The 20,555-nt window shown below is 59.9% G+C and overlaps 3 protein-coding genes across 3 annotated transcripts; all 3 read left to right on the top strand.

Moving 5' to 3' along the window:
• The first annotated feature begins 29 nt into the window (after positions 1 to 29).
• HGS (hepatocyte growth factor-regulated tyrosine kinase substrate) lies at positions 30 to 9,236 on the top strand. Its single transcript, XM_056506249.1, has 21 exons — positions 30 to 132; positions 477 to 561; positions 902 to 977; positions 1,365 to 1,457; positions 3,230 to 3,353; positions 4,209 to 4,261; positions 4,713 to 4,781; positions 4,927 to 5,051; positions 5,266 to 5,344; positions 5,427 to 5,525; positions 5,721 to 5,816; positions 6,032 to 6,070; positions 6,154 to 6,297; positions 6,434 to 6,647; positions 6,810 to 6,982; positions 7,110 to 7,250; positions 7,328 to 7,505; positions 7,582 to 7,715; positions 7,967 to 8,083; positions 8,226 to 8,321; positions 8,412 to 9,236. Exons 1-21 carry the CDS (start codon positions 96 to 98, stop codon positions 8,514 to 8,516), a joined length of 2,277 nt encoding a protein of 758 aa, XP_056362224.1. The 5' UTR covers positions 30 to 95; the 3' UTR covers positions 8,517 to 9,236.
• Positions 9,237 to 9,564: 328 nt separating this feature from the next.
• Positions 9,565 to 13,220, top strand: MRPL12 (mitochondrial ribosomal protein L12). The gene is made up of 4 exons (XM_056506257.1): positions 9,565 to 9,848; positions 9,959 to 10,036; positions 10,123 to 10,257; positions 12,644 to 13,220. Exons 1-4 carry the CDS (start codon positions 9,591 to 9,593, stop codon positions 12,758 to 12,760), a joined length of 588 nt encoding a protein of 195 aa, XP_056362232.1. The 5' UTR covers positions 9,565 to 9,590; the 3' UTR covers positions 12,761 to 13,220.
• Positions 13,221 to 13,566: 346 nt separating this feature from the next.
• SLC25A10 (solute carrier family 25 member 10) lies at positions 13,567 to 20,308 on the top strand. The gene is made up of 11 exons (XM_056506256.1): positions 13,567 to 13,854; positions 16,599 to 16,718; positions 16,807 to 16,921; positions 17,001 to 17,049; positions 17,345 to 17,386; positions 17,611 to 17,654; positions 18,139 to 18,209; positions 18,315 to 18,407; positions 18,628 to 18,705; positions 18,808 to 18,864; positions 19,293 to 20,308. Exons 1-11 carry the CDS (start codon positions 13,765 to 13,767, stop codon positions 19,392 to 19,394), a joined length of 861 nt encoding a protein of 286 aa, XP_056362231.1. The 5' UTR covers positions 13,567 to 13,764; the 3' UTR covers positions 19,395 to 20,308.
• The last annotated feature ends 247 nt before the right edge of the window (positions 20,309 to 20,555 follow it).

The following is a 20,555-nucleotide window of genomic DNA, read 5'->3' as shown; positions in this document are numbered from 1 at the left end:
GAAGCGGCCCCGCCCGGCGGAAGCCGGAAGCGGAAGCGCCGGGCGGGGCCGGGCCGGGCCGCAGCGATCGGCCGGGCCGGCGGCGGGCGGACACCATGGGGCGCGGCGGCGGCACCTTCGAGCGGCTCCTCGGTACCGGCGCGGCTCCCTCGACGGGCGGGACGGGAAGCGGGCCGGGCTCCGCAGCGCTCGGCCCCGGGAGCGGGCGGGCCCAGAGCACGGCACCGCTTCGGCCGGGCCGGGTGGCGGTGCCGCAGCCCGGCGCCGCCCGGGAGGAGCGGCAGCAGCGGGGCCGAGGTTACCGGGCGCCCGGGGGTGCCTGAGGCGGGGGGTCGGTGCTCTCCGGTGAAATCGCGGTTTGCCCCCGAGGTTCGGGCAGCGCCGCGCCCGCAGCGCTCGCGGGGACGCGGCGGTGGCGGAGCGGAGCCGCGGGCACGGCGCGGCTCACGGCGGCACGGTGGGTTCGTTCCTTGCAGATAAGGCCACGAGCCAGCTCCTGCTGGAGACAGACTGGGAATCCATCCTGCAGATCTGCGACATGATCCGTCAGGGAGACACGCAGTAAGTGCTGCTGGGCTCTTGGACACGCTGTGGGCACAGCTGTGCTTCTGCACAAGGAAGGAGACCCTGCGAGCGTCATGTCCCCTTCCATGAGAGCTCAGAGGGGCTGTGCAACCTGCCTGATGAACTGTGTGCTTCCCAGGTCCCACATTCCCCTGGCCTGGAACCCTTAGGGAAACTGAAGCTTGAATGCACATGTTCCTTCCCCGTTTCACTCAGTGAATCATGTACCCCTGATGTAGCTGTGCCCTGTGTGTCAGGGTGGGGACTGGTGGGATGTCAGCAGCAGTGGGATCTCCTCTCAGAGCCTGAGAACATGTCCCCTCTTCTCCCCTCCCAGAGCGAAATATGCCGTCAATGCCATCAAGAAGAAAGTGAATGACAAGAATCCCCACGTGGCCCTGTATGCACTGGAGGTAACAGCAGCTGCTGGGAGCACAGCAGGGGCTCTGCCTGCCTGCCTTCAGGCTGACAGCGTGGAGCCAGCCTCTTCCTGCCTCTGGTGCAGAGGTTTTGGGGTGGTCAGGCCAGGGCCTCCATGCTTTAGTTCCGTCTTGGCTTTGGAGCAGGCAGAGCTGAGATGTGGGCTGCTCTCCCCAGGGTTTCCACAGAGCAGAAGGCCCTCAGCCCCCATCAGCAGTGAAGGACAGCTGGCTCCCAGTGCAGGGAGGGGGTTGACACAGCCCCAGCACACCTCATTGCTACAGTAGGGCCCCATGTCCAGTCTGTAATGTGTGCTGGGACCCCCACAAGTTGCAAGGGAGGCAGGAAGCTGTTGGCTGATGTTATCTTGGCCCTTGCAGGTCATGGAGTCAGTGGTTAAAAACTGTGGCCAAACAGTCCATGATGAGGTGGCCAATAAACAGACCATGGAGGAGCTGAAGGAAATACTCAAGGTAAATAGATTTATTTTACTGGCTTTTTTTTTTTTTTTTTTTTTTTTTCATATGGAAAAGCAGCAGAAGCAGGAAGAAATGTGTGTGCTCTTTCTTGTGTCCCCTTTGGGTAAGAGCAGAAGGGAAACTGGAAATGCACTTCAGAAAAGACCAAACTGTCATGTGGTGTGAAAGGGTGAGTGTAGGCAGTGAAGGAGAGCTTTGGGAAGAGCAGAGGTTTGTCTGTGCTGTGAAAAGGCAGGAATGTGCTGCAGAGGCCTGGGCCTTGCCATGGTAAATGCTCCTGGATGCAGCACTTGGGCTGGCACAGCAAAGGAAAACAGATGGTGACACCTGTACCAAGGACCTGGGCAGTGGCAAGGTGAATTCCCTCTCGTGGGACAGTGTGAGACACATAGGCAGGTAAAGCAGCAAAGGAAAAACCAAGTGGAGCTGTCTCTGTGTTGCTGCCATTTCATTGGCATGTGGAGTTCTGGAGCTCTGCTGGATGTGACCATGGCTGCTGGCACTCACAAGTTTTTGTTACAAGCTGTCACCAGTCTGATGCCTCCTGGAGCTTCGTGTGTCCTTGGACTGGGGAATTCCATTCTCCTGTCTGCAGCTCCCAACTCAGAACCAGACAAGAGCTTATTAGCATCACACTGTTCCTTCCTTACAGCTTCTGTCTTCCACCAGAAATAAACAATCAGGTGACCCAGATCCTTGGAGGACGAGCTGTGCCAGTCCTGTCACCTGGCACAGCAAGCAGGGTGTCTCTCCTGTCACCTTCCTGTTAGGGCTGACTCAGTCTCCATGCAGGATCTTCTCCTGAGGCAGGAACACTGCCATAGCATGCCAGGTATGGTAGCACAGCTGCTCCAAGGGCTGAGGAGATCCAATCAGATCCAGGGGTTTTGTTGTTCTCTCAGTCCTTGCCTGCCTCAGGAGTTTCACAACTGCCCCATTCTCCTTCCACACTTGGAACTTTTCTGCTTGTGAACACCCAGTGTTGGTAGAACAGTCCAAGTTCTGATGAGGTTCAGGGCTGTAACATGTATGGAATGCAGGATTTTGCCAAATGGAAGTTGGAGCTCCAGGAATTGTCAGTAAGTGTGGGCCGAGGTCTTGGCTCACATCAGAGCTTGTCAGTGCTGCTGTGCTTCCTGGGGATTTCTGGAACAGCCAGTCATGTGGATGTGATCACTTGGGCAGCTGATGACACAGGGGCTCTGAGGCTGGCTGAGGTCACAGCAGGCTTGCCAACTTCTCTCCAGTTCCTTGAAGTGTGATGCAGTTGCCCCTGGTGCAAAGGGCAGCTGTCCCAGCTGTCCTCGCTGTGTCACATCCTGAGATGCCTTTGAGTATTCCTGGAGTGGAGGTGCTGACACCCTCCAGGCACCCCCACACTGTCAGTGGGCAGGCAGGGTGGGCTGTGCTGTGCTGGCCACGGGCTCCCACCGTGTTCTGAGTGTGGCACGTGTGGCTCTGCTGAGGGCTTGGACAGAGCTGCTGGGCATTTGCTGTGAGCATCAAGACCACAGCTCTGTTCAGGTGGTCTGTGCTGCTTCAAGGACATTCTGTTTGTACTGGAGGGCGCACTGGGGCACTGGAGGGGCTTGTTGTCTGTGCTGTGCATTGTCCTCACTGCAGGTTTCTGACAGCTCTTGCCTCTTTGAATACTCTTAAGTCTCTCTTTCCTGAGTGGTATTTCTGGCCTCTCTTCAGGGGGTTCACACCATCCTTTGGGTTTCAGGCGCATGTTCTCAGATGTTTTCTCTCCCCTTCCTGTGCAGAGGCAGGTGGAGACCAGTGTCCGCAGTAAGATCCTGTACCTCATCCAGGCCTGGGCTCACGCCTTCCGCAACGAGCCCAAGTACAAGGTGGTGCAGGACACCTACCAGATAATGAAGGTTGAAGGTGAGGACTGTGGCCACAGGTGAGGGGACACCTGGTGGAGCAGCTCTGCTCTGCAGGAGCCTTGGCAGTTCCATGCCTGGTGTGAGCAAAATCTGGACTTGCAGCACTGAACTCTTCCTTGGTTCCCAATACCCAGTGAACCCTTCAGAGTGACTAAATCCTGCTGCAGTCATGGGACAGTCCAGCGGTCCCAGGACCAGGGCAGCCTTGCTCTGGGCTTCCAGCCCAGCCAGTCCCTCAGGGCTGGCAGGGAGACCTGAAAAACAGGAGCTGCAACTCTTCTTGGGGAGACTGGCATCGAGTCATCATGTCCTCTGGGTGGGGTTTGCTGTGGAGCTGTTCCTTCCTCACAGGCTTTGTTTCTGCTCTCAGGATGGGTCCACATTCCTATTGCTGGCACAGTGCTGGTGGGACATTTTCCTTTCTGTCCCAGGACAGCAGTGTCCGTGTCAAGGGCAGGGACACGCTGCTGCTCTGCTTCCTTCTGTGCACCACAAACTGCAGGCAGTGGCACAAGCTTGGAGGGTCAGTCCACCATCCTGAGCTGGTGCTGCCAAACTCTGGCCCTTCAAGGGCTGAAACCCACAGCCCTGCCTGCTCTTCTAGTGGGCCTTTTATGCCCCTCAGTTCAAAGCACTGAGAAGTAATAAATCTGATCCAGAGACCTGTGATGTCCCTTGTGGGTGTATAAGGAAAACAATTGGGGATTGTCCTCAGACCAGGGCTGAGGGGAGTCTGAGGGAGGTACTGGTAAAGACAAGAGGTGGTGCTGAGCTGGCACCTACAGCATGAGCTTACAGACACCTCCCTGTGCCAGAGGATTCCTCTCACAGCAGGACTCCATTTCTCCTGCAGGTCACGTCTTCCCAGAGTTCAAGGAGAGCGATGCCATGTTCGCTGCAGAGAGGGTGAGCTCTGGTGGGGGGGAGAAGCTGGGGCTGTGGGACACACCGGCTTTCCCATCCCCTTCCTGCCAAACCTGCAGGTCTTGCATCCCTCTGTTTTGTGAGGATTGGTGACCTTGCTGGGAGAACTGAGCAGGACAGGGAGTCAGAGCCATCATTCCTTCTGCTCACTGGCCTTGCAGCAGCTTGGCAGACTGGATGTGGCAGCAGGGCATTGCTGAAGTGATTGCTGTGCAGACACTTCCCTAGCAAATCTTGTGCTGACTAGGAAAGCGCCACAGTCTCTAAGGAGCATGAGAGGAGATAACTTGTGGGGATTCATATTTCCTGTTGAGCTGCAAGTGCCTCCAGTGTCCCCCATAAGACATAAGAGCCCCATTAGCCATCAGAGCTCCTGAAAAGCCCAGTGCCAGTGCACTCCTCCCTCCTTACACCATTTCCCTGACCCCTGCAGGCTCCAGACTGGGTGGATGCAGAGGAGTGCCACAGGTGCCGGGTGCAGTTTGGCGTTGTGACACGGAAGGTGGGTGCTGCTCTTGTGTGGGGGTGTGCTGGGGACACACCATATTTCCTGCTGCTGGCAGGGAAATGGTAGGAGAGTCTGGATGATGGTGGCCAAGGGAGAAGGATTGTCTTGCCACCACACTCACGCCTCTTCTCCTTCCCAGCACCACTGCCGGGCCTGTGGGCAGATCTTCTGTGGAAAATGCTCCTCCAAGTATTCCACCATCCCCAAGTTTGGGATTGAGAAGGAAGTGAGAGTCTGTGAGCCCTGCTATGAGCATCTTAACAAGTCAGTACCCTTTGTGGTGGGTTTCTTTGACTGTGACAGCTGGGACTTTGAGGGGGAAACATGGTGTGGAGCTAGCTCCCTGCAGAGCACAATGAGGGCTTCCCAGGCTATGCAGGCTGGGCTGGGCCCTCTTCCTTCCTGGGAGTAGGGCTGGCTGCTGGAGCATTGTGCAGAGAAGGGAACACTCAGTCCATACTGTCACCTGTCACTGCAGGAAAACTGAGGGTAAAGCTGCTGCCACCTCCGAACTGCCCCCTGAGTACCTGACCAGCCCCCTCTCTCAGCAGTCCCAGGTGAGTGCCTGCCCCATAGTGATCTGGTGATCCTGATCTGTTGATCCCAGTGCTGACCACCTCATCATCTTTCCACTGCCAGCTGCCTCCAAAGCGTGATGAGACAGCTCTGCAAGAGGAAGAGGAGCTCCAGCTGGCTATTGCCTTGTCTCAGTCAGAGGCTGAGGAGAAGGAGAGAATGGTTTGTTTGCTGCTGGGAGCATGGAAGGGGTTCTTGCTGTGCTGGGCCATAACAGAGCTCTGGCCATATCCTGGTGTGAGCAAGGCACAAAGCCTGTGGAATGAGAGGGTGAAAGCAGAGCCAGGCACAGTCTGTGTTGTGGTTGGTTTGGAGAAGCCTGGACTCTCTCTGAGTTGGGAATTTTCTCTTTTGCAGAGGCAGAAAACAACCTACTCCATGTACCCTAAGGCTGAGCCCACTCCTGTGACGTCGTCGGCTCCCCCAGTCAGCACCCTCTACTCCCCACCTGTGGTACGTCGATGGCAGCTCCTGTATGTGTCCTGGCTGGACACAGGCCACTTCCTGAGCCCGAGTCTGCCCTGATTGTGTCCAATTTAATCCCCATACTGAGGGAAAATATTTGTCTCGTTCAACCCCTTGCTCATTCACTGTGTTTTGGGCAAGAAGGTGTGTTCTCAGCCAGGACTTAGGTGTTGAACTGCATTTCTCCATTTGTCTCTTTCCAGAATTCCTCTGCTCCCTTGGCCGAGGACATTGACCCAGAGGTAAGGACCCTGGTCCTGCTAGTCTGCAGCACAGGCTTCCTCCTGCAAGGCAGTGGTGCTCATCTTCCTTCTCTTCCTGGCAGCTGGCTCGGTACCTGAACCGCAACTACTGGGAGAAGAAACAGGAGGAGGTTCGCAAGAGCCCCACACCGTCAGCACCCCTGTCCCTGGCAGAGCCGGCTGTGCAGCCTGGGGAGGCCCACCCTGCCTCTCTTGGCGTGGTTGAGGTAAGAGGGGGCCTGGGCCTGCATCTGGCACCCACTGGGGGCAGGAGGCACCCAGCTCTTGGGCTCTGCAGGCTGGCTCTTGGCGCTGGGAGGTCACAGCTGACTGGCTGCCCCATCCTTCCTTCCTTCCTTCCAGCAGCAGTACCAGAACGGCGAGTCCGAGGAGAACCATGAGCAGTTCCTGAAGGCGCTGCAGAACGCAGTCACCACGTTTGTCAACCGCATGAAGAGCAACCACATGCGAGGCCGCAGCATCACCAACGACTCTGCCGTGTTGTCCCTCTTCCAGTCCATCAACAACATGCACCCGCAGCTGCTGGAGCTGCTCAACCAGCTGGACGAGCGCAGGCGTGCGTGGGGCTGGGGGAGCTGCCGGCCCTGGGTGGGGTGGGCAGCAGCCAGGGCTTCCGCAGTGTCCAGGTTCAGCATTCCCCTGCTGCAGTCTCGCTGGAGTGCAGGGGCAGTCCAGGTGCTGTGTCTCACGTTCCTGAGGCTGTCCCTTCCCTCCCCAGTGTACTATGAGGGGCTGCAGGACAAGCTGGCGCAGATCCGGGATGCGCGCGGGGCTCTGAACGCGCTGCGGGAGGAGCACCAGGAGAAGCTGCGCCGCGCGGCCGAGGAGGCAGAGCGGCAGCGCCAGATCCAGCTGGCACAGAAGCTGGAGATCATGAGGCAGAAGAAGCAGGTGAGGCAGGGAAGCATGGCCAGGGTGTTCCAGGCCTGCCTGCACTGTGGCCCAGCGCAGGGCTGGCTGCCCTGTAGGAGGGTTGTGTGGGAGGGTGGCTCCCGGCCACCACAGCCCTGTTCCACAGGAGTACCTGGAGATGCAGCGCCAGCTGGCCATCCAGCGGCTACAGGAGCAGGAGAAGGAGAGGCAGCTGCGCCTGGAGCAGCAGAAACAGACCATCCAGATGAGAGCTCAGATGCCAGCTTTCTCACTGCCTTACGCCCAGGTACAGCTGCTGGGGTAGCCTCCCCCTGCCAGGTTCCAGGGACTGTGGCTTTCAGCTGGCTTTCCTTTTCCCACCAGCTCCAGGCCATGCCCGCAGCCAGCGGGGTGATCTACCAGCCCTCTGGGCCCACCAGCTTCCCTGGCACATTCAGCCCAGCTGGTTCTGTGGAGGGCTCTCCCATGCACAGCGTGTACATGAACCAGGCTGCACAGGGGGGAACTGGCCCCTACTCTGCCATGCCCGTTGCCGGCACTGGTACGTTGGGCAGCTCAGCCTCAGGGAGAGGGGTGAGCCCAAGGTGGATTCTCCAACCTCTGCTCTCTCCTCCCAGATCCCAGCATGGTGAATGCCTACATGTACCAGCCGGGTGCCAGCAGCGGGCAGGGGCCTCAGCAGGGGCCGGCAGTGCCCACCACCACCCCTGCATATTCATCCTACCAGCCCACACCCACACAGGGCTACCAGGCAAGTGAGGCAGCTCAGCCTGCATCCATTGGGACAGGGGCTGGGGGTTCTGTGGGGCTGGGCAACGTACCCAAACTCAGCAGTGGGATCTCTGAGCAGGAGGGAGGATGGGCTGGTTTGTTCCAGATCTCCAGATCTGCTACTCTTGCTGTGAGAAGGGGCTGGAGTTAGATCAGTTCTGGGCTCAAGGGCTTGTCTGGAGATGTGAGGCACTGCTGCCTGTGCCACCTCTCACCAGCCTCTCCCCACAGACTGCAGCCTCACAGTCACAGAGCATCCCAGCCATCTCCCAGGCACCCCAGTCGGGCACTATGGGCTACATGGGCAACCAGTCTGTCTCCATGGGCTACCAGCCCTACAGCATGCAGGTGAGTGCTCCCTGCTTGGGCATGGGGGAACAAGGCATGGCTGGGCTCCAGCCCATGGAGCCATGCTGGGGGAGGTCAGCACTGCCCTGGGGGTGCTACATGTACCCCAGCCCCTCTGACACTGACCCCCTCATTTCCACAGGGTCTCATGTCTGCTCTGCCAGGCCAGGACACAGCTTTGAGCAGCCTGCCAGCCCAGCAGTCCTACCTGCCTGGGCAGCAGCCCCTCTACCAACAGGTGAGTGCCACCATCCCGGGGGGTCAGGACACAGTGGGGCACGTGTGCTAACGAAGCCACACACTAACGAGGCTGTTTCCTGTGCTCCAGGTGGCCCCGGCTGGGGGGCCCCCCCAGCAGCAGCCCCCAGCAGCGCCTGCCCCCGGGCAGCAGCCCCCTGGCAGCGGAGAGGCCCAGCTCATCTCGTTTGACTGATGGCAGCCACGGGGCAAAGGGATCGCAGCGTCCCGTGGCTCCATTGTAACACTACTCTTCATCCGAAATCACTCTGTACTTCGACTCCTCGTCCTGACTCCCGGCCCCGTGCCCCAGGGCCAGTGGGGCTGCGGGCTCCTGCTGCCGGCTTTGGGGACCAAGGGGCAGGGGTGCAGCCCCCCGTGCCCCCCTGCAGCCCGGGGCAGCCGCCCCCCGGCTCTCACCCACCCTGGGCAGCTGGCGGCCCCGGCCCGGGCGGGCGCTCGCCCTGCCCCTGTCGTTGCCCCGGGGCTCCAGCCCCGCCCGGTCCCCGGTGCCAGCTCTGCCCCATCTCCGCTGAGCCCCGCTCCCTGCAGCGCCTCCCGGGCCCGGGCCCGCTCTCCGGGGGGCCCGTCCCCGTCTCCCCTCTCGGCGGAGACCGAGCGCTATCGGTGACAATAAAGTGTTGGAACCAGCTGCGGTCTCGTGTGCTGCGCGGGGGGCGCGGCGCCCACCAGGCAAATGGTAGCCAAGGGCTGGCAGCAGCTCCGGGGTGCAGAGCCCTCTACACTTACCCCGCAGTACTGGCCAGCTTCAGCTCAAATTGAGCTTTGGCCACATAAATTTCCTTCCTACGGTGTCCAGAATGTTTCTATGCTGTAGATGCATAAAACTTATTAAGCTTTATGGAGCATTAGAATTAATTACTGCAATTAAGGAAAGTAAAAAAAATTACAAGTCTTTCAGACTTTATTTTTGTTTCTTTTAATTTGCACTCATTATGCTTAAATTTTACCATCAACCATGGTGTACAGTGTAGAAATATAACCAATTCTCCTTCCAAACATTCCGGAGAGGAAGTAAGTTTTGTTCCTTCAGGCATGAGATTTTTTCTACTCTCATTTAGAAATGATAAATAGCAATGTATTTATTACGATTGACATCCTTTTCTGCGGGCCCGGTTTTGCCTACATCTCCCATGGTGCGCCGCTTCGCCGTCGCTCTGTCCCGATTGGCTGCGGGCCGGCGCCGGGCGCGGCGCGGGGGCCGCCGGGAGCGCGGGCGGAGCGGAGCGCTCGGTGTCCTGGGGCCGCCATGCTGCCCGCCGCGCTGCCCGCCGCCCGCCGGGCGCTGCTCGCGCTGCCGCCGCTCCCGCTGCCGCGCCCCGCGCTCCGCGCGCTCCCCGCCGGGCTGCGGGCGCTCGGCACCGGCCCCGCGCGGCGCTCGGAGGCGCTGGCCGGGGCGCCGCTGGACACGGCCGCCAAGGAGTACTCGCCCAAGGTGCGGCAGCTGGTGCGGGACATCGCGGGGCTGACGCTGCTGGAAGTGGCCGATCTGAACGCGCTGCTCAAGGTGGGTGCGGTGCGGGGGGCGGCCCGGCCCGGCCCGGCTCGGCTCGTCCCGGCCTAACCCGGCCGCGTGCGCCGCCTGACCGGGCGCCGGTGCCGCTGCTCTTCCCGCAGGAGACGCTGAAGATCCCGGACGCGGCGGTGATGCCCGCGGCCGCCGCCTCCCAGCTGCCCGCGCAGACGGCTCCGCAGGTACCGGGCGCTCGGGGCGGGGCGGGAGCGGGGCCGGTGGGCGGGGGGCTGACCGCGGGGCTTCACCGCGCTCCGGCTGCTTCCAGGAGGAGGAGGAGGTGGTCCCGCTCAAGAAGGAGAAAACTCATTTCACCGTCCGGCTGACGGAGATGAAGGCCACTGACAAGGTGAAGCTGATCAAGGAGGTGAAGAATTTCGTGCCGGGAGTGAACCTCGTGCAGGTGAGGAGGTGCTGCCCCAGGCTCTGCTGTGCTGCCCCCAGGTCCAGCAGCCTCGGCTCTCTGTGCAAAGGGAGCCTGGGTTTGTGCATTCAGAAGCACAGTCTGCTCGTGTGCATCTCAGTGCAGAGATGTGGGGAACAGGATTTGCTTGCACCTTTGGCATTTTCCCTTGTCAGAAGGAGAAGCCTCAGAGCAAAGGACTCGGAGATGTCCGTGCCAGCCTCAGCTTCTCCAAACCTGAGAGCTGCTGGGAGCTTTCTTGCAGAGCTCAGGAGTAGCCAGCATTCCTTGTTACAGCTGGGTTTGGCTTGCCTTTCCCAAAGCCAGTGTATTTCTAAAGTTAAATGAGCCTCTCTAACTCACACATCTTGCAATCCAGGCTTCCAGTTCTTTTCAGGGCCCTTCATTTTATAGGTGATGCTGCTTCTTTCCTTGGAGGAGATGGGCCTGAGCCTTGGACAGTGTCTGAGCTCAGGCCCTTGACCTGGGATGTGGGCTCAGCATGTTGGGTGATGAAGCTGCTACTGCTGAAGCGTGTGATGTGCTGCACTTCACAGGGTGATGCTTTCATATCACTTTCCCGTATTCCAGCTGCAACGTTCAGCATTGCAGTGTCTGCTCCTGTTGTAACCCAGGAAAGCAGAAGTGTTTGCACATAATCTTCTGACCCATTCTTATTGCTGCGTTGCAAAGCCAGCAGAGAAATCAGTGGCACAGGTACAAGTTTGGCTGTGCCGTGGGGATAATTACCTGACTGTCAGTGTGGTTCCTCTGCAAGTTGTTCATCTATTATCAGTCCCAAGCAACCATGAGCATACCAAATCCTGTAATGGACACAATCAGCAGATAATTAGCAGGAGAGCTGTTGCTAACTGAGCTTGGCTTTGCATGTGACACCTGCTGGATGAGCTGTTCCTAGGTGCCAGTTATTGCAGGCAAACTCAAGTCTAATATACCCAAGCCCAGCACGTCGGGTAGAGCACACACACAACACAAACATTTGTGGAGGTTCTACCTGCATAGGTTGTGTTCAAAGTGGAGCCAAAGCCCTTTTATTGTAAATTTTACTGCCATTTAGCCAAGGTGGTTTTTACAAGGTTTGCGGGTGCACCTTCCCATGGCGTGTAGGGCTGCTGATAGTATGGAGGGAAGCACATAGAGTGACTACCTTGGGCACTGTTGGGACACAGACATCAGTCCTGGGGCAACAACTGTGTGATGAGACAGGTGCATGATCAGAACACACCAGACCAAATCTGGCTGCACCTCAGGAGGCTCATTGGGAACTGCCCAGCAGATGCTTACCCTGTGTCACCAGCAGCCCTGGCCTCCAGCTGGACTGGTAGCATGCTGCCTCTGCCCCATGGCTGCTGCTACATGGCTCCAGCTTGGCTTGGGGTCTGCTCTTCTTTCCACTGAGCACCAGGAACAGCTGCTTCTCTTGACCAGGGCTGCTTTAGAATGGAGTCACACCTTGCTGAGCAGAGTTTAGAAATCAATAACCTGTGTTATGTTGCCTGTCCTCATTGCAGTGAGCCTGAACAGGCTCCTGTCCAAATCCTGTACTGGTGAGCAAAGGCATTCCTGCCCCACCGACCACTGCCCGCATATCTATTCCTTCTAACCCCAGCAAAAAAAGCATTTTTCTGCCACCGCAGATTTGTAGGCATTTGAACCCAGCAGGAGTCAAAAGGACAGAACCTTTCTGCCAGCACAGTGGCCAGTCCAGTGGGTGCTAAACCCCTGAAGTGCTGTGGCAGAGAGCTGCTGCATGTGAGAGCAGCAGGAGCTTGTCCCCCGTGGGCTCACTTCCTTCTCTACAGCAGCACTGCATAAATTCTTTAAATTAGCTCAACAGTTTTTCAGCTTGTTATAAGTATTGCAGTGCTGCTTAGTACCAGTAGTTTTGCTTTAAAAGTCCCTAAAATGTCAAAATACAATGTTGTTAAACAGTCTGTGCTGGGGATCTGTTCTAGCCAGTGCAGCTGTGTCCAAACCCTGCCCTGGCCTCACCTCCTGCTGGTACAAGAATGTGAACCAAAACATTGTCACTGAGCAGAGCCAGCCCAGCGCCTCAGCAGGTCCATGCACGGGGCTCTGCCTGCACCCACACCTGTGCAGGCCGGGGTGCACACCTGGGAGCACAGTGCACGAGGTGGGAGAATTCAAGAGCAGTGAATCGCAGGAAAAGGTTTCCCAGCAGCTGTGTCAGCACTTGGGGTCAGGTTTGGCTGCCTTCTGGTGGATGTTCAAGTGTGAGTCTCGGGGTTTGTGCTGGTCAGTGAGTTTCCATGGTTGGCTTAAGCAGAGGTCAGGATCATGGCTCTAAATCCAATAATCCAGTTAGTGAAAGCCTGTTTACAAGCTTGTACTTTGTCCCTCTCAGGCAAAGAAGCTGGTGGAGTCCCTTCCGCAGGAGATCAAGGCAAATGCCTCCAAGGAGGAAGCAGAGAAGATCAAAGCAGCGCTAGAGGCAGCAGGAGGGACTGTTGTTCTGGAGTAGTCCCAGCCTGGAGAGACTGGTGCTGCAGCTGCCCCAAGCCGGGCTCCGGACCCTTGCGCGTGCGTGTGGCACAGCGGGAGCACGCTCCCGAAGAATGCTGTGTGCTGTGGTGGAGCTGCTGCTTCCTGCCGGCACCATGAACTCTACCTTATAAATGTCAAAAAAAAACTCTCAAACGATTCCTCTTTGTCAAGTGCCGATTAGCCCCGTGCTCCCCATTTCGTGGAATCAGAATGGTTTAGGGTGGAAGTGACCTTGAAAGTTCATCTCGTTCCAGCCCCTTGCTATGGCCAGGAACACATTCCACTAGGCGAGGTTGCTCCAGGCCTGGCCTTGAACACTTCCAGGGATGGGACAGCCACAGCTTCTCTTCACACCAGCCTGTGCCAGGGCCTCACCACCCTCACAGCCAAAAATTTCCTAGTATCTAATCTCAACCTACTCTGAGTTTGAAGCCGTTCCCCCTTGTCCTGTCACTACATGCTCTTGTAAATAGTCTCTCTCATCTTTCTTGTAGGCTCCCTTCAGGTACTGGAAGGTGGTCCCAGCGCATCAGCCAGCTCCTTTCACTGCCTTTTGCTGATGGTGTCACCTCTCTGTTAATTAGTAACGAGAAGAACACACTTCCACAGGTTGTGGAGATGCGTGCGGGGTGGGACCGTGTATTGTGGAGCCGCTGATTGTCCGTGTGCTCGGTGGTAACGCTGCCGTTTGTACCTGCGCGTCCCCGCTTCACTCCATGTGTTAGTGACGGCTTCACCTCCCTGTTAATTAATCCCCGTTAATTATTAACGGGAGCAGCCACGTCCCCGGGCCGGAAATGGGGATGTGTGGGGTGGCACCGTGCATTCCGGACCCTGTGGTTGCCGCGTTCGCCGCAGGCTCGGAGATGCGAGCAGCGGGCCCGCCCCACCCCCTTCCGGTACCGGGAGGGGGCGTGGCTTAACGGGAGGGGGCGTGGCTTGGTCCCGGTGAGGGCGTGGCTTGTGGCAGAAGCGGCCCCCATGGCGGAGGAGCGCGTTTCGCGCTGGTACTTCGGCGGCCTCGCGTCGTCCGGGGCCGCCTGCTGCACCCACCCCTTGGATCTGCTGAAGGTGACGGGGGGACACGGCGGGGGCGGCCTCGAGGGGCCGCGTGAGGCGCTGCGGGTGATCGCGGCGGTTTGGGGCGGTGTGAGGGGATGCGGGACGGTTGTGGGGGCTGGTAGCCGTGAGGGGACGGTTATGGGGGGTGGCCGGGGGGACGAGTGTGGGGGTTGGCGGTGGTTGTGAGGGCTCCGGAGGGCTGGGAGAGGATGGGGAGGAGGTCAGGGGGAGCTGGACTGGCTGTGGGGTCTGGAGAGACTGCGGTGGAGCAAGGGGCAGGTCTGAGGGTCCTGGAGCGGCTTCGGGGGCTGGAAGTGGCTGTAAAGGGACGGGGAGGCGCTCCGAGGGTCCCGGGACGGGGCTGCAGCGGGGGGAGCGGCTGTGAGGGGACCGGGAGCAGGTGTGAGGGTCCCGGAGCGGCTGCAGGACCGGCTGTGAGGGACCTGGCTGTGTGGGGTGCGGCTGTGAGGGTCCCGGAGCAGCTTTGAGGGGATGGGGAATGGCCTGGGGGGACTCGGAGTGACTGAGGGAGTCCCGGTGCGGCTGCGAGGGGATGAGGAGCTGCTCTGGGGTGGGAAGCAGGTCTGAGGGTCCTGGAATGGTGAAGGGTTAGGGAATGGCTGTGAGGGTCCCAGAGGAACCGAGTGAGCTGGAGGGCAGCGTAGAGGTGTGCGGAAACAGCTGCTGGGGGTCGGGTCTGAGGAGCTGATTCGTGGCTGTGCAGGGATGTGGCTGAGGGGTCACAAAACCCGGCGCAGGGACACGGGTAGATGTGGCCGAGGGGTCTGGGGAGCTCGGGGTGCCGGCTCCAGGAGCTGTGGAGGGTGCCGTGGCCAGCCCTGCCTGGATACAGCAGTGATTCTGGGGCCGGCGGAGTTGGACACTGGCCCACTGGGCTCCGAGCCCTCCGGCCAAGATGTCACCTAGGCGCTTGGATGACCTGGCATGCCTGCTCCTGCACAAAGGGCGCCGCGCGCAGCCCCGCGCTGCCAGCACCCACGGATGGGGCAAATGCCAGCGCTGCCCAGAGCCTTGTGCGCCGGCCAAGTGGCAACAAGCCTGGCAGCGGAGCAGGCTGGGGGGGAGGGAAAGGCAGCCCAGGACAGAGCCTGCCCTTTCCAGGGCCATGCTGTGGGTGAGGCTGGGACAGACAGCCCCTTGCCCCCCCACAGCATGGAGGGAGAGGAAGATGTTCCGGGCACAGGCCCAAGAGGGGAGCCAGCTCTGGCAGGGCAATGCCACCTCCCCAGTGCTCAGCCTGTCGCCGTGTCCAGCTGGACCTGTCTGACCAGTGGAGGTGGCTGCCAGCCCGTGGGAGCTTGTGTGGGGTGCCCTGGCATGGTGCTAAGAAAGGGAATTAGTCTGGCACCTGCCTCTAAGTCTGTCTCTGAGCAAGTGTGCTGGCTGTGACGTTTGGGCTGCATCCCCATGCTGTCCTATGTGGATGTGCAGCCCCTGCATTCCTGCAGTTGTGAGCAGCACAGCCTAGCCAGCTGTTTTTGCCAGAGGGTGCACACCTGATTATTGAATACAGAGCTGCCTTTGGCCAAGAGTTCCCCCACAGCAGAGGCTGGTGCCAGGCCTGGGGATCCACAAAGGGCCTCAGGGTCTGGCAGTGCAGGGGACGAAGGGCACTTCCACTGCACCTCTGGACTTCGGCCCCAGTGAGAGGCCCTGGCCAGCATGCAGGGTGCTTGTGCCCTTAGGCCAGCTCTGTGCAGCCACTGGCTGCCCACGGGCTGCTGGCCCTGTGGTGACCAGCAGTGACCACAGCCTGGCTGGCCCAGCCCGTCCCATGCCTGCATGCCTGCCCTTTCTGCAGACCTGGAACTGCAGCCAGTGGACCATGTCCCTGCAGGCTTTGTCTGCCCTGTCCGCTTCATCTGCCTCAGGCTGTGAACAGCCACAAGCTCTGGTCCCTGACATCCAAAATGCACCTGTGGGAATTGCAAGCAGGCCCCTGCACCCCTGCTGCTGTCCCATATGGGAGACAGTGGCTGTTCCCAGCGTCCTGCAGTGTGTCCCATGACCCTGCTGTGCCACAGCTTCTGTAGTGGGAGCTGGGTCTGATCTCCTGAGAGCAGCCCTTTGCTCTTCTTATCTCCCAGGGCCTTTGACCTACATGTGGTCTCCACAATGCTCAGAGCGTGCTCCAGCACCAGCCCACATGGCTTCCCCATCCCAGCCAGCCTCTGTGCCTGTTGCCCCTGGTGATGGTGGGAAGCGTTGGGCTGCTACAGGCATGAAGGGGAGCACCCAGCCAGCTGTGGGATTCTCTTCCTGCCCATGTGATTCCTGCGCTGGGGACAAGAGGAAGTGGCTCTGCAGGGCCGCTGCATTGCATGGCCACGATTTCAGCAGCCCAGCTGCGTCCCTTTGTGCAAACCAACACTGTGCACTCGCTCGCTCACATCCTGCTGGATGCACACACACATGCACACACACACACACACCTTCCAGCCTGAGGTGGCCCGGAAGAGCAGGTGCCAGCCTTCACCTTGGGGCTGTCTGTTGAGGGCAGGGCCTGGGAGGTGCTGCAGGCAGGTATCTGGCCTGGGCACTCCTCTGTCCCTCACTGCCTCCACCCCTCTGGTGCCAGGCTGGGCCAGTCTGCTGTGGAGTGTCCAGAGCTGTTGCTGTTGGCTCCTGGGCAAGTACTGTTAACCTGACACGTGCTCAATCCACACCTGTTCCGTGCAATTCTGTCCCTGCCCAGCCCGGCGCTGGGCTGACGCCGCTGCCCTCTGCCCCAGGTCCACCTGCAGACGCAGCAGGAGGTGAAGATGAGGATGACGGGGATGGCGATGCATGTGATCCGCACCGACGGCTTCCTGGCTCTGTACAACGGGCTCAGCGCCTCCCTGTGTCGGCAGGTGAGTGCGTGGAGCTCCTGCAGCCCGTGCTGCAGCTGAGGCGCTGCCCTGTGCCAGGGACACGGCCGCTCATTTCCCCCTCATCCAGATGACGTATTCCTTGACTCGCTTTGGCATCTATGAGACCGCGAAGAAACACCTGGGCCAGGGTGGCCAGGGGCCTCCCCCCTTCTACCAGAAAGTGCTCGTGGCTGCAGCAGGAGGTGAGCCAGGCAGTGGGTCCCTTGGCTCTGGCTCCCTCAGGGTGGATAAGCCTCTGACCCAACACTTCTTTGGCCACAGGTTTGGCTGGCGGGTTTGTGGGGACCCCAGCGGACATGGTGAACGTCAGGTCAGTTCTGCCTGTGTGACCAGGGCTTTTGACCTGTGCATGGTGGCATTTGGGGTGGTGGCTGGTGCCGGGGTGTTCCCATCTCTCCTGGCCAGCCTGCCCTGAGGTCAGTGAGCCGGGAGCTGTTCTGCCTTTTGGTGTCAGCACCCAGCCATGTGTGACCCTCACGGGGAATGGGACAGAGGGCGACTTTCCTGGCCCTTTGTAAACGGGCAGCTGCCCTGTGCTGGGTCCCTGGTGCTGCAGGGGCAGTGGGTACCGGCTCCCCGCTCACCTGCGGTGCTCTGCCTTGTAGGATGCAGAACGACATGAAGCAGCCGCCGGCTCAGCGACGCAAGTGAGTGAGAGGCAGGGCGGGGGGCGCTGGGGCAGGGGGAGGCTGGAGCGGCCATTCCGCGGGACCGGCGCTGCCGGGGCCGCGCGGGGGCAGCACCGCACCGGCGGCGGAGGGGTCCCGGCCGGGGCCGCGCCTCGCCAGCCGCCGGGGCTGGGGGAGCTGCGGGGCTGCCGCCGTGCTGGGGAGCCTCGGGCCCTGACCCCTTCCCCTCTCGCTCCTTCCAGTTATGCCCATGCCCTGGATGGCATGTACCGTGTCGTCCGGGAAGGTGAGGCTGTGCCAGCCTGCGGGTGAGCCTGCTCTGGTGTCCTAGCAGGTGCCGGGTCAGGATTTACCCTGAAAGTTCATTCAGCTGGGGAAGGGAGAGGGGCCGGGGGATGCCCTTGGGCTGGGAGAGTCCAGGGGAGTGCAGGGTCTGGCATCTCCACATCGTCTGGCTGGGGCAGGGGCTGGGCAAGGTGTGGCAGGGCCTGGCAGCCTGCACATACTTGGTGGGAAAGGGTGACCTGCTGGGAGCTGCAACAGAAAGCACTGGAGGGTGGAGCAGGTGGAACAGAGGATGAGCAGAGGCAGGGAGGAGGTCATGCAGTTTGGAAGGACTCCCTACTCCTTCAGCCTGTTTGCTATGGTGTGCTGCAAGCAGGGCTGTGTGAGGAGTTGGGGGTACAGACTGTGAATGGAAGGAGGCTCCCAGGGTAATGGAGTGTGAGTGATGGCAGAGAACTGTGCTGATCAAATGTGTCTGTTCACAGAGGGTGTGAAGAAACTCTTTGCAGGAGCATCGGTGGCATCGCTCCGTGGAGCCCTTGTTACTATTGGGCAGGTAGGACAGCTCTGCTGGGCACTAGGTGACTTGGATAAGGACTGGGATAGTCCCTGGTATGGCAAGGAAGGGGGAACACGTCACTGATTCACCATGTCTCTGCAGCTTTCCTGTTATGACCAGGCCAAGCAGCTCGTTCTTGCAACTGGATTGCTGTCAGACAATGTCTTCACTCATTTCCTGTCCAGCTTCATCGCTGTGAGTAGGGCTGGGGTCCAGGGGCCAGAACAGGGGCCTGGGTTTGCCTGTAGCCAGGTTCAGAGTGTCAGGCTGGGGCTGCCAGAGCTGCCACTCTGGGCTCAGTGGAGCAGGGCTGGGCATTCCAGGAGGCTCCTGGCCTGAGGTTGGGTCCCAGCGTGGCTCTGAGTCTCTCCAGTTGCTGGCATGGAGGTCTCCTGACTTGACTGACTCTCTGCAGGGCCTGTGTGCCACATTCCTGTGCCAGCCCCTGGATGTGCTCAAGACCCGCCTCATGAACTCCCACGGAGAGTACCAGGTGAGTGGCCACCTTGCCCACCTTGCTGCTGCCTGTCTCCTGTGTCTGTGTGCCAGGGGCCTCCCAGCCCCTCCCACCTCATCTCTCACCCTCTCACTCCAGGGTGTCGTCCACTGTGCCATGGAAACTGCCAAGCTCGGCCCGCTTGCCTTCTACAAGGTACCTGGCTGGGGCTGCGTGGGGTGGGCCAGGCTGGGCCGAGCTGGGAGCAGAAGCTGTGCTGCACAACAGTCCTGGGGCAGGGCACCTTCCAGGCTCTGCTGTGGCAGCCCAGCTGCTCCCTGCATCAGGCCTTTGTGTGCCTGGCCCAGGCTTGGCCCTGAGGTATTGCAAGCCCTGGCCTCCATGGGACTCACTTGTGCCCAGGCACCTCAGCTGTGCCAGTAGCAGTGCAAGTGCCAGAGGGGTCAGCACATGCTGCTGGGCCCTGTGTGCACTGTGGTGGCCGTGGTGTGACAGCACCTGCTCCACAGCCCGGCCAGTGCTGACCCACAACTGCCCACTCGTGCTGCTGCCAGGCTTGGGCTGCTGGGACAAGCAGTGGCAGGCACACCCTGACTCTTCCCCTTCCTGCTGTTTCCTTCCAGGGCTTCGTTCCTGCTGCTGTCCGGCTCGTTCCTCAGACCATTCTCACCTTCATCTTCCTGGAGCAGCTGCGCAAAAATTTTGGGATCAAAGTGACCACCTGAGTCCGAGGGACCGGACCCTGCCTTGCCCCAGGGGGGTGAGCGTATGGGTCACCCCCAAGATCCCAGAACCCCTCTCTGCTCTCTGGGTCCAGTACCATTCCCCCTCCTCTCAACTCTACTCCTGTGCCTTGCCAGCACCTGTGGCCAGCCCCCCTTTTGCAAACTCACTTCTCTCCCCCATTCTCAGCATCTCCACCTCTTCATTACTGCTTCTGCAGGTTTTTGGGGGGAGTCTGTCTTCTCACTTCTCTACTGGCTCTGAGTTCTGTCCTTGCCCCCCTCAGCCTTGTCCCTGATGTGCCCCAGAAGCAGGACGGTGCTGTCTCAGGGAGTAGGGAGATCAGATGCCTGGCCCTGTACCTCATCACAGAGCCCATGGGGCTGAGGCGGCTGCTGACCCTGCAGCTGTGGGGCTGGGGCTTAGGGCAGTGTGTGTGAGGCCCTGTCCTTCCTCTGCCTTTAGCCCTTGTGCTCCTCCCTAGCCCCAGCACAGCTTGGGCCTCCTGCCCTGCTCCTGGCCTCCCACCTTCTGCTTCTGCTTCTGCTTCTGCTTGGCCAAAACTCCTCAGCACCGCTGGCTGCTGGGCTCTTCAGGGATTGTGCCTCATACCAATGATGGTGGGGAACATGGCCTTGCTCTGGCAGGGCCTGGTAATGCCTGCTCGGGGACCCAGTACTCACTTACCACAGTGCACCTACCCCACACTGGATCCGGCCTCTGTGGGGGCATCCCCACCACCACTCTGCAGCCTCACTCACCTTGGGGCTGAGCAGACCCCACCCCACACTGCCCAGGGTGTGGGGGCTGTGAGCACCAGCCCCTCTGCTAGGTGTGCACCCCGTGTGTGCTGGCCCCAAGGAATCTAAGAACTGGAATATGAGACCTTGATGTATAATAAAGAGTGATGGTGGCACAGGGCCTGCTGTCCTGTTAGGAGGGGAGAGATGCTGCACCCCCTTTTCATGGCTGAGGGCACAGGCTGCGAGCTGAGCCCCCCAGAGCTGGGAGAGGGTAGCAAGGCATGGACCCTGTCACCATGCCAAGTGGGGACTTCACCCCGCTCTGTGGCCAGCACCCCTGGCCCCGTGGGCAGGCTCCAGTGCCAGGCCTGCGCCAAGCCGTGCCCGCTCTCAGCTGGGCAGCAGCTCAGGGCAGGGCTG

The sequence above is a fragment of the Oenanthe melanoleuca genome, chromosome 18 (assembly GCF_029582105.1).
Source record: "Oenanthe melanoleuca isolate GR-GAL-2019-014 chromosome 18, OMel1.0, whole genome shotgun sequence".
NCBI classification, from domain to species: domain Eukaryota; kingdom Metazoa; phylum Chordata; class Aves; order Passeriformes; family Muscicapidae; genus Oenanthe; species Oenanthe melanoleuca.
The sequence above is the reverse complement of the archived record's forward strand: the minus strand, read 5'-3'. Positions and strand labels throughout refer to the sequence as shown.